Here is an 18,300-nt window from a genome sequence, read left to right as displayed (position 1 = left end):
ATCGTAATAATCCTCCATTTTTTGGAAATGATTTAGAAGAGGTACTTTAAAAAAAATCAAATGCTACTTAGGTCTACAATATATGGCAAATATTATATTCATTACTGGTACTTAACCATCTCAATTTCTTTACTAATACACATCTTAATGCGCCATTAATTAACAAATAATACCTGGTGAAACTGTTGACACAATCACAGGCAAATACAGATCTGCCAATTCAAAGCCTTTACTGTGGGGTACCCTAGAACAAGTCAAGGACCAAAATGACAGCAGTATCTCATTTATTTGTTCAACATTTCTGTGAAACAGATGATTTCTGGGAGATTGAAGATTTAAAAGATTACCATTTCACACAAGCTTATGAGACATTACCAACAGTAAACATAACTTAGTCATACAATTTTAGTCAAGAGAATGCTTGAAATGCCAAAAATATGTAATAAAATATGACCAAACATGACTATATTGTTTCGAAATAATTTATTCAGTTATACAAATACAAAACACCTCTCTCACTCACTCTCACTATCATAAAATAGGTAGGTCTTGGTGGTGTTTACCAAATCCTCTCCATGTCAACGATCACCACTCCACAGAAACTGACAGCAGTTTGCCTGAAGTTACAATGCAGCTCAGTTCAGATGAGGTGTTTTAACCTACAGTATGTGAAGAAAAATTCCATTGCTACATTAAGAGAACTATCTGATTCTGTGAGGTTCTCATTTTTCAACAAGCAATAAAACAGCTCACACAACGTGGAAAAATAATCCGGTTTGATGTGCTATTGCAGATCGATGCCTTAAGTTACATGAGAATCGCTGTGATCACAGACGAACATGTCAAATCTCATTTTGCCCCGATAGTAACAGAAATATAAGAAGTTTAACAACTTTTCCATAATCCACTGGTCTCGCTTGATTTCTGTACACCACCTCACATTGTACGCTCTTAAGCCAGAAAAGGAACTGACGATACGCTTGACAGAATGAAATTCAAGTCATATTTATTAAAACTGATTTCTCTCAATCTCAAAAACACAAAAAACTACACATAAAGGGGAAAACAGAGGACTGACAAACAATGAGAGGGGGATTAAAAGCTTCATGTGAAGACATCATTTTTGCATGTCATTCTGTCTTGTGCTTTGGCCTTTAAAAGGGAAAACGCATCACACTAGTGGCTTTTGGCTGAATGTACCCTTGAGAGCAACATCTTAATTTAAAAAAAAAAAAAGGTACAAGTTTTGATTTGACCTAAAACCATAAAGTTGTGTTTTACTGTAGCTGATATAACTTTACCGAAAAGAAACAAAAATGCTTTCTAAAGTTTCTTGTTCCATTTGTGCCCAAGCTAGGTCCTCGGTTTTCTGCTGTAAAGTGACAGCACATCTTTTCCTGCTATACTGATGTACTGGTCCAAAGTCTTTACTGCTGTCTGTAATTTGTAGCTCATTGAAATAAGACGGCTTCAGTTCATTTCATCTCTCCCCGTGCTGTCGAGAATCTCAGTTCAGCGGGCAGCCAGGGCTCTCCCCGCATCAGACAGATCCTCTACTTAACAAAACAGAGGCTGATGGTGGTTCCATCATCCACTGGAGATATGGTGGTCCTTCAGACGAGCTCAAGTACCTGTGTGGACAGAAAATGCAGACCAGTTACGCCATCTGTAGCTCGCTGTCACCGTCCAAGAGTTGAGACAATAAGATGAGCACAGTCTTTGATAGTAGGGGTGTGACAAGACACTTAGCTCACGAGAACGAGACGAGCTAAGATGTTAACGCTTTTGAGCATTAAACACTTAATTTCCTGGTGATTTTTTGCACCAAGTTATGTTTTTAGACCTGTAAAGGGAGACACAAAAATTCGGGAGGTGACAATTCAAAATATAATGGAATATAATGCAATGAGGCTCTCAGGCATTTTCTCCTGTAGACGAACTGAATTCTGGTGTCACATCAGCTGGGTAGAGATGATTTGAGAAGCAAGTTGACGTTATAAGTTATACATTTGTTTTTCCACTAAGTGGGATAATTGATGTGTGACGTGAGAGCGTCTGAAAAGTGTCAGCTGCATCAGTCTCGCGAGATATTGTCACGTTTTAATATCATCTCACCCCTATTTGATACGTAACAATAAACAAAAGCTGTATCTGCATTGTTGAAGGTATAAAATGCCAGTTTTAATACACGCTAAAGCCACATGAAGAACATTTTTAAGTCGAATAATATAGACTAAGTGGACACAAACAGCTGGAAAATCAGCTTTGCTCTGTATACTATGTTGCCCACAACCACTGTTTCACCACACAGTCTGGTGACAAAAATATTTTTCCCCACTCATCCCTTGGGGTATCTAGCCATGCAGATCATTTTAATTTGATGTAGTGAGGTTTTGAATTTTCTGCCACTGAGACTTCTGCTGCCGATCTGTACGACGAAGGTAAATGGCATTTCCTTTTTTGTGCACAAAGCATCCAGAAAGTTTAGTTTACATACTGACTATTTTCTATGTATTTTGACAGAACAAATATATGAAAGGCTTTACATTTGGATTATAGATGTACCTTTGAAACATCATAAAAGTTACCCTGCAAAAAGCAGGTTGCTATTATATTAGATCTGACTAATCGACTAACATTCTGCTAGTTTATTCAATGCTATTTTTCTGTCAGTTGACCAACTGATTCAGCTCTAACTAGGCACGATACAACCATCTAGCACCTGATGCACTGGGGCTCTGCTTATCACCATGATTTATGTATAAGTTTTAAAAACACAAACCTTGATTGTTCCTTGACTGTTTGCAGCAATCAGTACATTTGACTCCTGAAAAACAAAATCATTATTAATAAAACACAACATAGTGTAAGTTACTCATGGATATTTAATCACCTATCAGGACAACAATATGAGATGTAAAAATAGGACTCTTGTGAACTATGAATTGTTCAATTTCATCTCGACAAGAGATGGTGTGAATTAACATGTTCTGTTAATAAACCAGCTGGTCTGATCTTCCCATTTGGTAGAGAATATGTTAAATGAACAGCAACAGTATAACAATGAGGTGAACTCACTCCATCAGGCAGGGCTCTCCAGCAGACTGCACTGACAAACTCATTGGTGTCTTCTTCCTTCTTGTCCTTGTCCAGGACGCTCTTCACTGTGTCAAACTTGAATGTTAACAGTGTCTTGGAAAGTCCTTTGTAGTATAGGTACAGGGAGTTGTTTTCACTGCCTGTACAAGCACAAACACATAAAGGGCGGTGTTTGATTAAGATTATAATAATTGTTACTCCCCCGGGGGATCAGTAATAAAACTGGTGATGTTGTCCAAGAATGGTGGGAGTGTTGCTATGTTTGTTAGAACCAATGCTTACCACAGGCAACATAGTCTCCATTGGATGCCAGGCCCACAAAGTTCTTTTCATTGATGTGACCCTTGAAGGAGCGCAGGCAGTGGGGTTTATTGACATTCCACAGCTTCAGCTGACTGTCTGTTGAACTGCAATTAAAGGGTGTAAATACATAGAGTGAAGAACTGTACGGTATTTGGTGACAATATTGATAAAAGTGCTTTTCTCTACTCTGTGTTTGAACAATCAATTGCCAGCCTGTAAATCTGACTTTTTTTGCGACGTCAGTAAAGAAAACAACACTATTAGCCATAAATGTGTGTCAACCTACATATTTTTGCAGTCAGCACTGCAATGTAAAGCAGGTCGTATAGTGATAAAAAATATTATAAGCTTACAATGTCTATATATTTATCACATGGTGTAAGAGTGTATTTGTAGAAGGAATACAAATTGTAAATATAAAAGATGTTATTCATGAATTTCAATACAGTATCGCTAAAAATAAGGTTAAACTGACTTACGCAGAAACTATTTCTTCTCCGTTGACAAACTTGGCGTAGGACACTGCCTTCCTGTGGCCTTTGAATACCATGATTGGCTGCTTAGTGTTGCGTAGGTCATAGTAGTGGACACAGTGGTCTGCAAGCAAAAAACCCCCAAAAGATGGTATTGCATTCAGATGGGAGGGATGAAAGACCATTCACGTGTCAGTCATATCCAGTTACCACAAAGGCAGCCAGCCATGGTGAAATGATCGTGCAATGCATTTGTTGACATTTGTAAAAGTGTTTCTCCATCGGTTCTGTTTGTGAATGAACACTATGCCTGCTGGCTTTTATTCCAGTGTCCTAGCTTCACTCTAGACGGTAAACCAACAACTCCAAGGTCAAGGAGGGGTTTCCTTTTCCAGGCTTAGTGGACTTGGACCTTAGAGACACAGGGAATGGGGTAAATAAGCCAGGGCAATTCACCGCTGGATAACACAGAGTTTCTGTGCTGCTATGTTCATCCAGTGTACTAAAGGATTGTTTCTGTGTATAAGAGAATATTTCTAATTCTTATTTCTCTTTTGGGAGCGCAATAAATTAAGTTTGCAGAAGTTTGTCTGGACCACTAGAGTCTGTGTGATTACAAAATAAATTCAGCAGTGTCTGAGAAAAAACTGCAGCGGTCTGAGGTGTGTGTGCGCCCTGTCAGAGTTCAACAATAATAACACACCACAGTGAGAGAGAAACTATTTTCTTTGCATGCAATTTTAAAAGGGAGACAAATTCTCATGTCTTTTTTCTCCATTTACGGAGTTTTATAATAAACTGAACTGATTGCAAGACCTGGATAAACACTGTTAGGGATATAACACAAAACATGTAGGCTAGACATTGCTGCTACTTTTGGACATATCCAAATCTATTACAATAAGTACATGGTTTTGTCCTCTGCAACCATTATCTCTACAGGACAAAGACAACCTAAACCCAGTCATGATCTTACCTGCGCAGCCAAAGGCCAGGTGATACCTGGAGGTTGGACTGAATTTAACACAGCAGACATTGGCCTTGGCCTCGATGCTGGCCACTGAGTTGTCAAGATTGGTTGACCATAACTTCACTGAAACACAAAAACGGACGTGTGAACATTTCACCATGTGTAAAAGTACTGCAGGGTGTAACAGAAACTGGAAAGGCAGATTATAGGTAGTTTATGTCTGAAAACCTGTTGGATAATAGTATTACCTTTAGCATCATCAGAACCAGAGGCTAACAGCTTGGGGTCCATCAGATTGAAGTCAACACTCCAACACCGTTTTTCATGTTCCTGAAAATAAAGCAGAGGAAACCTTAAAAGTTGTGACAAGACAAAATGTGGATAGTTTAAACCAAGTGATCCATGTAGTCAAACGTGCAACTGAACTGTACTGATAATTCCACTTAAGAATGATAACTGACCCATTTTCACGATAAAGTGATGCTCTAAAGCCTCAGTATCATACCTGGTAGACTTTAGACCTCTGGCCAGTGAACCCATCCCACAGGATGACAGTACCCTCATAGTCACTGCTGGCCAGAAGATTCTTGTGATAACTGCTCCAGCTGATACAGCTACAACAAAGAAGAGTGGATTATTTTCACTTAAAGCCTCAAGTTTTTACAAATCTATGCCGTGGAAAGAGCATTTTATGAAACATGTTTTTCCATTTATACGCAGCTCACGCCCCAGTAAAACAGGAATATGGGTACATTATTTTTACTTCTTAGAAAGTACTAATATGGGCAGTAAAACATTTGGACATCATATAATGTCTGATGACTTCTGTCACACCAAATACTATTAAAAGTAAATTTAATTTTGTAAATGAAGAAACCAGCTGCTGTATGGGTCCGCAGATTTTGCACTCATAATCATTTTCGATCTTTGTTTCTGACATGTCTCATAAAGAGATCAGAACCGCTGCAAACACAGCAATGTAGGATCTGAAAAACTCCTGCATGTCGCAGCTCTTCTGGGAAGAACTTATTTCCCCCACCTGATTTTAGAATTGCAGGTCATTTCATTAACAGGGTAGTGGATGTCCACTGCATCCTGGATCACTGTGCCGTACTCAAACACCTTGATCTTCTTGGTAACACCAGCGATGGCAAAGTAGTCACAGTCACGGTCAAACTCAATACTGAAACATATGTGAGAATACAGTCATTAGTGGGTTGAATAAGACAGCACTGACAGAAAACGTTTCTGTGCTACTACTAATTACAATGGATAGTAATAGCATTAATAGTATAGTATTCTATATAAAAATGCTTATAATTACACACCAAGCCTTCATTCAGATCATTGCCAGAAAGTGTAAAACACAAATATACAAGATCAATCCTTTTCTTTGTGTACCTGGAGACAATACTGGAGCCATTATAGAGGTCACTGGCGTATGAGAGGGTAGCGAGCGGCCGCACAGAGTTGTAGCGGGTGAACTTAGACAGGCACTCCATAAAATCATCCAGCTGGTTCAGGTTCCTCCCTTCATCTGGACATAACAGACAAATATCATCAAAATACTGTTCAGAGGCAGCAATGGGGACATGAACTTTAAAAAAAAAAAAAGTATGTTATGGCGGGAAAAGGAAAAATATAACCACACTGAATGTTGACAGAGCTTCATGCCACATTTTAACAGCAATTACGTCTCATCACATTAATATAACAACAAAAAATAAAGAGGATTTTGTACTATGTGCCACCATGTTGGGTTTCTTTGGAATCCTGCACGCAATGCGCCCTGCTAAGAACAGAGACTTTTCATCAGAAACACCAACTCTGTGACAGCAAGCAATGATGTTTGTGGTAAATGTGGTCTTCATTTTACAGTAACAGTGGGGCGAGGCGGACACTACTATCCACCAATCTCCTTCCTTCATGCAACTATTTTCTCCAATCCACAGCAACAGATGCTTATCTGAATGCAGATGTTTCTAGACAAATTGTTGTTGTATTGTCAACAACTGTGAGAGAATGATGCCACAGCTTTCTCTGCAAGATTAGTACCTGTGATGCGTGACATTTTGTTGGAGAAGTAGCACTGCTCCAGATCCTCAAAATGAGCCGTCAGCCTCTTCCTCCTTGACGCCAGGGTACTGTTGTACCAGGTCTGTCTCTTCCCCTGACAAAACAATAAGACAATCAAGTCAGCGCTAAAAACGGCTGCATCTAAATCAAAAGATATTATATACACATTCAAATAAAGGATATGAAATAATTACTTGTAACAACAAAGTACTGAAAATAGAGGATGTTTTTAAAAGCATTCAGTCAAATAGCATGCGTGTTTCTCTGACTTACCTGTGTTGTTCCACCAAATCCTGGAGGGTGGCTGTAGTCTGCTGCCTCAATAATACTACTGCAGCTACTCAACACACAAATAAATACACATAAGGCACACACGATTAGCCAAGCAGCTCCTTTATAAAACATTTTCATCAGTAAGAACCATCTGTGTTCTGTTTTAGTAACAAAGAAGCTGAAAGTGGTTGATTGTACTGTGGTGATCATGATAGATGATTGGCTGTAAATATAAATTGTTAGAACACAGAGAACAGATGTACCTGGGTGCTGGTGAGGGAGCTTCAACATTAGGCACTGTACACTCTGCCTCCATCATTGGAGAGTACAGCCCGCTCATTTCCTGGAAAAGTACACAGAAATAACATGTTTGTCTATCTCACGCTGTGATGAGCGTCTCCAGTTGTTGCCATTTCACAATATAATAGAATTTCACAATCCTGTGTACGGCTCATCTACCTTTCCATACCGTAAAGAGTTTGGTAACACATGCAGGAGGGTGATAGGTTCTCTGTTACTTTACCTCAACACGCTTAATGTCCTCTTCGAGAAAGCTGAGCTCTTTTTGTAGTTGCTCTAGTTGCTGTCAACAAAGCCAGAAAAACAAATAAATATTCCTGCTTGTGGACATTTTTAAAAACTATTTCATGACATAATGTTCATTTTATTTTTTTTATTTTTTTTAACACACACAAACTTTCTATGTACTTTGTTTATTATTTTCAATTATTCTTGTGAAAAGCATTGCGTTGGCAGCAGACCAGTCTTTTACCATCATTCAGTACAATTATAACATTGTGAGTATAAAAACAACAGTACCTCTCTCTTGTTTCTCCTGGCTTCTTTAAGAAACTCCATGAGGATCTGTCTCTGAGCTGCTTGGGATTCCTAGTGGAGAGACATATGTAATGTCAACTGCAAGTGAAGTCAAAGAATACCTTTACTTATCCTCTAAAGAGACAATAAGATCATATTTTTAAAAAACATTTAGTCACCAGTGGGTGTTGTTGTATATTTGAATATTTTTATAATAAATCTGTAATTTAATTTACTACTTATTTCACGTATTGTATTTCAAACATTTAAAGTTGCAGAGTAAAAACAAAAGACACATGAAAAAGTCCTGATAAACTGTGTGAGAATGGAACAGAAGAAAGGAGCCAAGTGAACAGCTGCAGCAGAGAAGAAGCTACAGGGTCACAGATGTTCTAAATGTATACGGGCCCGGCCCAGCGATTTGTGAACAAGGTTGCATTTACCCTGAATTAACCACTGATTTACTGCACCACTCGGTGAGCACGGCCCAAATCAATACACACCCACAATGTTGCATGACTCACAGGAGCGATGAGCCTAGCTAATGCTCATGGTGCATGCTCCAACAGCAACTTCTAAAATCGCCTTAGAACTTGTGGTGTGCACAAGTTTTCCACTGTTTTTGACTGTTGATCCCGTCACAGTGGTGACCTCAAAGTGCTCATTCAGCTCAATATGTGAGGAGCGCAGTAGGACAAGAGACCTTGAGTAGACCAGTTTTATATTCCTACACACTGAAAATGAATGAGCAAAGAAGTTTAACATAGAGCAGATGGTGGAGAACTTTGAAGGGCATTCAGACAGGTGAAAACAAACATACTGATGGCTGTAACTCACTCTCTGGAGGCAAATTCAACAATCACTGTGTTGTCTAGCAAAGTAGCACTGTGTGTATGTGTGCTACACTTTGAGTAAAGAACTGTGCAGGCTCTGTTTTTGTTTTGTTTTTTGCTTTAATGTGTTTTTGTGGGCAGCAGCTGCTACAGAGTTTATATTGTCTATACATCTCTGTATTGCCTGTCTTGGTGATGCTTTATTCTATTGTCTATTTAATTTATGAAGCTTAATAATACACCCACCATTATTAATAAAATGTTTACCCGCAGTACATTTTAATAGACCAACTGTATACTTTTATCCAAATAATTTTATTTCTCACTGACTAAATTTTCTTTTAAACAGTTATACTTTTGGTGGAATAAAATACCCTAGTACTCTTTGTCCCTGGTTCCAAACATAAGGCATTGCAAACTGCTCTGTTGTGAAGAAAAGAGTTATCAAAATGAGGGACAGATTATTAGGAGCAAGTATGTTTTTCAATTCAACTACAGGAAACAATTCCGAACCCAAGAGTTTATGGGTGTTGGAAGATGATTTGACAACTGTGGCAAGAAGTTTCTCATGCTTCAAATGTCTCACATAACAAAACGAACCGAGAACAGGAAGTCATGTCATATTTTGGGCCGACGCACTTATTTGGCCATTTCTTTATGTGGCCTGAACTAACCAGAGAAGGTAAGCCACAACATCCACTGCAAATATTTCTATCTGTGTTTGCTTACAAGGCCCAATGCTTGACCAAACCCCATTAACAAAATTCAAAACACAGGATATGAACCTCACAAATTGATTTACAAGTTGTTTAATACTGAGTAAGATTAGAAAACTAAAATGCGAGCCGTTTTGTATGTTTTCTGACGCTGGTAAAGGTTTCTTTACATCTGTAAATACATAAGTAATAAAAGGCAAGCGTTCCTATCATCTACTACAATTCACATGTTCAAACCAACATCTGGAAAAACACCTACATTCCCTTAGAAAATGTGAATTTGATACAGACACAAAATGTAATATCTAAATGTAGATCTAACATTTCTTGTTCACAAGTGATAAAATAAAATGAATGACCACAACGGACAGGCCAGATCAGATAAAAACTCAACTTATCCAGAGGCTAATCATTTGGCTTAAATAGGAACACACAAACAAAAATGTACCAAGAATATGTCCTGCGAAAGAAATAAGCCAATTGGCTAGATGATCGGTTCCATCAACAAGATGAAGTGGATGACCAGGACAGCTCTGCTGAGGCTATGAAAAAGACGGTTGTTATTTATGCATGCTTACTAAAGATCATTTTGGTGCACTGTGGATTTTACCATCCAAGAAGACACTAAAATAATCATGCTGTGATGTGCACAGCCATAGCCTGATGCCTTTTCAAAACTGGAGTGATAATGTTTCTACAAGGGAATATCATGGCTGACCATGACCATTATTGTGTTTGTTGTGTACCCACCTCAAGGCAGATTACAAGAGGTTTAATGTATAGTCTACAGGCACAATCTGCACTCTCCTGAGCTGCTCGCAGATTCAACAGGGCTGTGAGAATTTCATACCCGTTTGACATCTGCAAAAAGTTTAAAACCATTAAAAGAAACAACAGGCTAGTGTAGCCTAAAGGTTTGATGAACAACTATGAGGGAGGATATTGTCAAGAACTGCAAGCTAATGTGTAAGTAACAGAGTCATCTCTGTTACTTACACACAGACACCAAGTGTGAGAGACAAAATATAAGTAAATATTAGAGAGAGAGAGAGAAAGCTAAAAAGGTGGTTTGGAAGGGATTTCTTGGCAATGAACAACGCACTGTTCCTTGCTAATCTTGTAGTGAACGTTTGCGATTCACAAACAGATGATGACATTTCTCCTCGCATGTGAGGCAAATCAATATTAAAACCGGTTAGGATTTTAACACTCTGAGTGCTGATGTGACAGAACATAAGTCAACAGGATAGGCTGCGGCTCCTACTTCTCTTTTCCTGTGACTAGTTTTCATCTCACATAGATTGTCAAAAACAAGAGGAAAAAAAACAAATAAACGGGATGTTTATTCTGACAGAATAGCCTGTAATTACTCAGTGTGAAACACACGTGGACCATGTCAAGCATTGCTGAATATTGTCATTCGTATAAATTACTGTCTATAACAGCTGAACAGTTTTACGTTCCTGGGAATCAGCATCACAGAGAACCCGTCATGGACATCGCACATCCATTTTAAGATAGCTCAGAAACAACTTTTTCTTAAACGGGGTATAATGAGTAGGATAATGTTTCGAAAAGATAGCGGTGGTGCGGGGAGGGTGTCGGAGTGACGGGGGAAGGGGATTACGGTAGTAATCTTTACTCATTACCACTGACGGCAACATTGCACAGCACCATTGCTCTAAAAGTTACTCTGCGTATCATCATCTTAAGGTTAGGGTTGGGCGATGTCTACAATGAAACATCCGGATGGACGATGTCATCGGGTGCGCGGGGGCGTGGGAGGGGCAGCAGTCGTCTTGTGTGCATGTTCTGGCACGCACTTCACTCGGTAAAAAAAATTGGTAGACAATTAACTTATGTTACGAGTTGCGGTGGATATTTTAGGCATGCAGCAGGTAAAGTGAACACACTGGGCGCAGATGTTGGTTTCAGTTGTTTGATAGCCTACGTCATTAATAAGCAGACGTGTGGCTCACCTGCTGCTGTGATAAAGGATCAGTCTTTTAGGCGACTGTATAAAACATACTGCTGATGGAGAAATTGGAGCAGATGGGTTTATTTTTCTAATTTTAATAATATGAGAAAGTTAATTTGAGAGTCAAGTCATGGCATAAAATAATATGATATAATATCACCCGGTAGGCCTACCTACAGACAACAAGTTCACCATAGTGTGTTATAGGCTACAGTAAGCGCTCAATTCAAAACCCACAGTTCAACCACCTATTAATGAGTCCTTAGCTCAGTTCCAATCTCCTAGGAGACCATCTCTCATCAAAAACCTCCTTTTCTATATCCCAGTAAGCAAACAACAAAAAAAAAAAAACACTCAGTTTGAGGTTCAATTCAAAAGTTGACCAACAAAAATAAAACCAAGTGATGCCTCTCGTGTTTAACAGTCAATCGTAGCAATTCTCGGGGGATGGCCTGAAGATTTCACCACCACCAAGTTACCTGCGAGTGGCAAATGCTACTTTCGTTTCCTGTGTGACACTAAAGTTTCTGTAGTGTCAGCTTCTGTCAAGCTTAAGCCCGTTGCACAACAACACGTCAACAAGTACAGCGTAACGTGCAGAGTTGATGCTTCCTCTGCAGACTGGTTTACACTCGCGTGTCATGTGACCAGAGTGTAATCGCAGCCTTTGCAATTCTCTCAAAATGAACAAACTAAAAAAAACTGTAAGGGAAAAGGAGAAGTATGATGGAAACAGAAGACGGAAGAGCAAAATGTTTATGAGCAACTACTAAACCACCTGCATACTGTATAAAAGCTAGTATTGTGCCCCATATCATGCTCAGAAAACCGTTATATGAAACTCAGATACTTTTTTTTCTGTCATACCGGTGAAGGAACGACGGAAAACCAGTAGAGACAATAAGGCCAAATTATTTATTAAGAACATGAAGTTATTGACATTTTTATCACCTTTGTTAGCTCTCCCCAGCTGTATATAACATATTACCCCTAGTAATATAATGTTATATTTCTTTATTAATCTATTGATAGACGGATTAAAAAACGATTACTTTGTTTTTGCTCAAAATGAGACTTCCCCATTATGAGATGATGAGTTTCCTAGCTACTGCATCAAGTAGCTGCTACGGGTCTGATGCGGACTGAAACTTCACAAAAAGGACCGAACAGCCTCGTGCATGCACACGGAACGTTTGCATCAGTGAAACAGTTGAAAATGAAATTTAAATACCTACAGAACTGAATTCAACACTTTTCAAAACGAAGACCTGTTGATACCCTGGATTCACTTTGCACTCCATTTTTCAGTGTAACCTATTAGCATTAATCTGTCATAATCATGTGGTCAAACTTAACTATTGTGCATGGTTAACCTCCATCATTCTGTGTGAATCTTGCCTTTGTTAAGTGACAAACTGTTCATTTTTCTTCCTTCTTTAACATGGAATTATGAAGTAATGAGTCATCTGCGACTCAAATAATAATAACAATAATAATAACATTTTTTAATCATGAAATAAAAGCCCTATGTGAATTTAAGCAGCCAAAATGCAAAATGCAAGAAATGTTTGGCACAAAAGAAATTTAAATGCATGTCTGATCACCCTTAGACTCCTACTCACCGCCTCCAGCTGCTTTTTCTTCTGGACCAGGAGCTCCAGCATCAGATTGACATTTGCCAGGTCCAAGTTCTCCTGGTCAGGACTCAACACGTCCTGGAACACCTGCCACCGAGACCCATTCTGGGGGTCAGAGACATTTATTACCAACAGTCTTTTTTTAAACAATGTGAAAGTGGAAACTAAGTGTGTGAGACTTCCACAGGATGCACAGAAAGAGAGAGGGAAAGAAAGAACTTATAGGATGTCTATGTTGTACTTACAGGATGATCTAATTTTAGCCTCTTCTCCTCTGATCTTTGTTTCTGTTTAAGGATCAGTTCGTTCACTAGAAAATGTGGAAAGGGGGTGGGGTTACTTCATTATAACTAACATATATAGATAACTGTCTTGCAAATATGTAAATATTTCAGAATTGTTTTCTTATCATTAGTAAAAGCAGAAAAGAATACAGAGCAACACCTTAGACAAAAACAAACCCTAACCTTCTGATTTACAAATACTTACCAAGAAAGTTTGGGTAAAGCTGATCCACGTTATCGACAATATAGTTACATTTGGGACATCTGTTGCTGTCCTCCAGACTCTGGCGGATACACTTGAAACTGCGGGAGGGAGAAATAACTGAACACTATGGAAATAACTCACACCGTAAGTCTCTCCTTCTGTCCTCATAGCAAAGGTGCTTAAATGTTCGTGTAAAACCATGCCAAGCGAAGACAAGCGTGACTTCTCACGCTGCTTCTGTACATTTTAGTAAATGTTTTACCCTTTTGTTGGACTGTTTTTTTCTTTAAATGATTCCACTATTTTCATTAATATAAAAACAAACAAAAAAATGCCATATTTTCAGTACAAATCATCTAACAAATACTGTGAAGTTATTTGCAAGGGTGATTCAAAGAAAAAAAGGTTTTGGTAAGTAGGAAACCAAAAGTTCTCTTTTTAATACAAAGTTTTGTCTTCCTTCTGTGCCTGCCTGTATGCATCACAAATAGACAAAATGTGTATGGTTACTTAACATAAATGTTATTTCTGACAAGCTCCTACATGAGATCCTGCATTATTTTATGCATTATGCTCTGCTGGGCGTTTAAACATCCTTTCAACGTGTGTCATTGTTCTCAAACAAACTGTCAAACAACTCTTCCACAGCCTCACCTGCGACTGAACACTTACCAAAAACTGTGCCCACACTTTGTCATGTGTGCCTCTTCTATCATTTCGAAGCAGATGGGGCTGGAAGAGAAGAGTAAAGCAGTGTTAAACGCAGGGCACATTTTAGCTTTCAAACTTCTGAAAAACTTTTTAAAGGGTGGGGTGGGGTAGGGGTGGGTTCACTTCAGAGAAAACTAACCAAACAAAATCGTTGCTTTTATCTTCGTATGAATTCAGGAGACCGTTGTACAGGGGTGTTTGATGGAGGGATTTCTTTCTGCTGCCCGGGGACGCAGAGGGTCTGCTCAGAGAAGCAAACCCGCCACGGGACGACGGCACGGCGGCCAAAGTTGGCACCGACGAGCCGCCCTCGCCGGCTGCTGCCAGGGTCCGGGAGGGTACAACATTTCCAGAATTGTTACCATTACTTGTTACGGCGTTGCTCCCACCGCCACCGTTTGTGTTCCCCGTGCTGCTGCTGCTGCTGCTTGTGCTTGGCACGGAACTCGCCCCACCGGCGCTCTGCTGTGGCCGGTTGTTTGACATCATGGAAGGCCGACGAGAAACTCCCCAAAATCCGCTGCGTTGCTGTTCAAAGCATCCGGGCAGTGCTGCTATTTGGCTACTTTAGCAGGTTGGCTAACTAGCTGGCTTGCTTCTGCGCTAGCATCCTGGGGAGAAAACACCCAGCGTAACGTTATTTAAACGTGTCCGCTGGCGCCGCGACTAACGTTTGTCACTGACGGCTTTTTAGAAAATCGCTGAAATATAAAGGAGGAAAAAGGGGCACGGTCACTGAAACGGAAACTAAAACAACCACAACTGCGTTGTCCAGGAGAATAGCCGGGTAGCTACTGTTAGCTACGAGGAGGAATCTCTTGAGTTCCTCGATTACCCAGGTACCCAGGCTGCGCCCCTCATTCGACTACCGCCCCCTAGCGAGAAGGAGTTTAACTGCGCTGATGGAAACGCAACAGCTGTCAATTTGACTTTTATTATGTGTTTCTAAATCACCATAACACCTGGCCGAGTTCATTATTAAAATAAAATTAACACACGATACAGCCTTGTACCCAGTGACCAGAAAATAAAACCCCTATTTATTGTTATCCAATACAACAGTGCTTTAATAAATCCTATTTTTGTGAAACTGAGAATTTGACACGTGTTTATTCATCTCTGTGGGAATTTAAAGGCTGTAGTTTGTGATGTTTTTGTACTGGGTTCCATTATATTGTGTGGCAGTTTTAGTTGGCAATTTCTTCTCCACAAATGTCGATAAAGACATCCCCCATTTTAATCCCTTTCTAAATTAAATAGTACTATATAAACAAAAATTGAAGTGTTGCTAAATGAAAAAAGCCCTACATTTCTATGAATAACCTACCAATGTGATCTAATTCCTGAATGACCATTTCTGTGTCCCTTCATTTAATTTAATTTAATTTTATTCTATTTTAATTTCCTTTCTTTCCTCCTATGTTATTTATTGAAACTGTCATATTGTCTACCTCGCTCAGTTAATTTTGTATGGATGTCATTATATGAATGTCATGTGCCTTTTTAGATGTTTAAGGTTCAATAACGGTTAAAAAAAAGTATTTCTTCCTTCTCCATTTATGTAGCTTAACTGAATAATTACATATTGAACAGGGACATTTATTCTTGACGTTGGAAACAGCATGTGTGACAGAATTATCTCACACCTCAAAGGTCCACTTATCATCTGCATCTGATGAGGATGATAAGTGAAAAGTAAATAAATAGACCTCTGTCTTGAGATTATTTTGTCACAAATAAAAAAATCCAATACACCGAAGCTGAGTCAACACACAAACATGTAGAACTGTTGTCATACGTTAATCTGCAGTGCATCGTGTGTATAAAATCATTTTGCATTGCATGTATCTCATTTTATGATCACGCCGTGCACAGGCTAGAATAATAGTTTTGGACTTAAACCAAATGTATAGCCATGTTCAGTTTCTTTACATTTTGCCATGTGCATGCTACTTAATTCCCTCTCATTACACCAAAACTCTTAGTTAACACAGGAAATATAACAACAGCAACAGCCAAAACAAAACTATGTAAAACTGAACATTAAATTAAAGCAAATTAAGGGTAACAAAAGGCCAATATGATTGCATTCTACCATAGTCTCCTCATGTTTGTAATTTGTTTTCCAGATGATTTTGCCTTTACATCAAAAACAAGCAGGTAGGTCACATCCACAAAGTGAAGCCAGCGACCGAGCCAAGAAAAACAGTGTCATGTCATTCAAACATCCACCTGCAGCTTTGCAAATAAAACCTAAGGAGCACTAACATATTCACGCTCACAGTTTATCCAGTCTGCTACTTGCTTTTCCATTTTTACCTCCACGTGGGCAAATAAGGGGTCCTCCATGAAGTCACACACAACATGGATTTTCCCATGTTTTTGTTTGCGGAAGAAGTTTATATGTATCATTACGGAGCTCAGTTAGGATGTGTAATAAGTTTTTCAGCAAGAGGAAAATTACTGGATACATCGAAAAGTAAATTAATTTCCCTGAAAAGGACCACCGTGTACAGCAAAATGTCTTTCTTTGTCCAGCATAGGTCAGTCATGCTGGGTTCAATTTAATGTGTGATTTTAAAGGAGGTATGGATAGTGAGTGTGCTAATATCAACAATACTCATTATTTATACAATTTTCAGTCTTCAAAATATGTCAAAAGATGAATTGTATAAATACTTATTAAAGCTACAAATTGGAAAATATGTTTTTACATTTTGACACTGCATACAATTTCGTAATATAACATAAAATACAGATTAATCAAAAGAACACTGGAGAGAGAACAAAAGAAAGACAATAAAATGATTAAAATATGAGCATATAACATCAGACACAAAGATTAGTTTTAGTTTAATTTGGACACCTTAAATACTCTACATATGCAGCAACTGACTCTGAATAAAATATTTTAAGCCAAACACCTACAGTACTGTATAAACACCATGTTGCATTTGTCCCCCTGAACCCCTCTCCCTCCCCTCTTTCCATTTTCTACCAGCGGTGGTGAAAAGCTTGCCTTCTTTCTTCCACCCCTTTTCTTTCATCCCTCCTCATTTGTCCTGCACATCAGCCTGGATTTTCTCCTATTGGGTCCCCCTTTTTTGCACGAGCAAACCAGGTTGTGTGGGTGTATGCGTTCAGGGGAATGTGTGCGGTGGTGGCGGGGTGGAGTTGGTGGGTCACCAGCATTGGTGCGTTTGAGGTTAGTGAGTGGCAGAGAGGTAACAGAGAAAGAGTGAGTGACATGGGGAAAATAATGAGGGTGTGTGGAGAGAGTGAGTGACTGAGGAAAAGTGTGTGTGTGTGTGTGTGTGTGTGTGAAAGAGAAAGAGAGAGGGGAAGACAGAGAGTGGGCCTCAGGGTCGGTGGGGTCAAGACCGACAAGCTCAGATGAAGGATAATCTGTGGAGGTCCCTTACAGCGGGGGGTGAGGCCCCGGTGGAGCACGCCCATTCAGACTCTCCCATACTCACTCTACCACACACTGCTGCACACCCCTCTATTGCTCTCTTCCTCTTCTGTCTCTTCTCCTTCATCCTCCCTTTCCCCTCCTTTTTTGTTGCTTTCTCTAAAACCCACCCCTCCCATTTCTCTTGTTTCTTTTTTCCCCAACACAGTTGCAGCTGGATTTCAAAGGGCATTTTGCCAGCAGAAAAAGCTGAATGTCTAGCAGGCAGATCCCTCAGTCAGGCAGGCTGGGATTGTGGAATTCCTGCCTCCCACTCTTTAGGAACCGTTTTTGCCCCTTCGGGGGCCCCTGCCATAACTGCCAGCGGCCTCCTCCTCCATCTCCATCTCCAGCCTCAAGCCAGGGCCCTGTTTGCAAATTGAGCCTGACAAAAAATAGTGTGATCTGGGGGGGAGAAAAAAGGGGCAATGTTTCAGAAGGTGGGGTACAGCAGCAGCTGTCTATGGAGACCACT

General features: G+C 39.5%; 1 protein-coding gene across 3 annotated transcripts; it reads right to left on the bottom strand.

The window, feature by feature from the left end:
• Positions 1-468: 468 nt before the first annotated feature.
• On the bottom strand, positions 469-15,222 carry cop1 (COP1 E3 ubiquitin ligase). 3 transcript variants are annotated; one of them, XM_038718852.1, is made up of 20 exons: positions 14,514-15,212; positions 14,336-14,395; positions 13,664-13,761; positions 13,420-13,484; positions 13,160-13,261; positions 8,014-8,082; positions 7,718-7,777; positions 7,458-7,537; positions 7,195-7,258; positions 6,901-7,015; positions 6,247-6,382; positions 5,885-6,028; positions 5,351-5,459; positions 5,094-5,175; positions 4,852-4,968; positions 3,882-3,999; positions 3,382-3,506; positions 3,079-3,239; positions 2,783-2,827; positions 469-1,631 (listed from the first exon to the last, which is right to left on the bottom strand). In XM_038718852.1, the coding sequence occupies exons 1-20, from the start codon at positions 14,861-14,863 to the stop codon at positions 1,614-1,616; spliced, it is 2,118 nt and encodes a 705-aa protein (XP_038574780.1). In that variant the 5' UTR covers positions 14,864-15,212; the 3' UTR covers positions 469-1,613. The 3 variants fall into 3 exon arrangements, with proteins under 3 accessions (XP_038574780.1, XP_038574779.1, XP_038574781.1); XM_038718851.1 differs by having other exon boundaries at positions 13,160-13,279; positions 14,514-15,208; XM_038718853.1 differs by lacking the exons at positions 469-1,631; positions 2,783-2,827; positions 3,079-3,239; positions 3,382-3,506; positions 3,882-3,999 and adding an exon at positions 4,028-4,287 and having other exon boundaries at positions 13,160-13,279; positions 14,514-15,222.
• Positions 15,223-18,300: the final 3,078 nt, after the last annotated feature.

Source organism: Micropterus salmoides, unplaced genomic scaffold, assembly GCF_014851395.1.
Source record: "Micropterus salmoides isolate LMB-PRFRI ecotype aquatic unplaced genomic scaffold, ASM1485139v1 Ms_hic_scaffold_14, whole genome shotgun sequence".
Lineage (NCBI taxonomy): Eukaryota > Metazoa > Chordata > Actinopteri > Centrarchiformes > Centrarchidae > Micropterus > Micropterus salmoides.
The sequence above is the reverse complement of the archived record's forward strand: the minus strand, read 5'-3'. Positions and strand labels throughout refer to the sequence as shown.

Excerpts from the sequence above, each read along its gene's own strand:
- cop1 (XM_038718851.1), bottom strand. The coding sequence starts at position 14,863 with ATGATGTCAAACAACCGGCCACAGCAGAGCGCCGGTGGGGCGAGTTCC. Across the intron at positions 7,778-8,013 it reads CCAGGAGAAACAAGAGAGAG|CAACTAGAGCAACTACAAAA; the intron begins GTACTGTTGTTT and ends CTTTGTTGACAG. Across the intron at positions 7,259-7,457 it reads GCTCCCTCACCAGCACCCAG|CTGCAGTAGTATTATTGAGG; the intron begins GTACATCTGTTC and ends TGTGTTGAGTAG.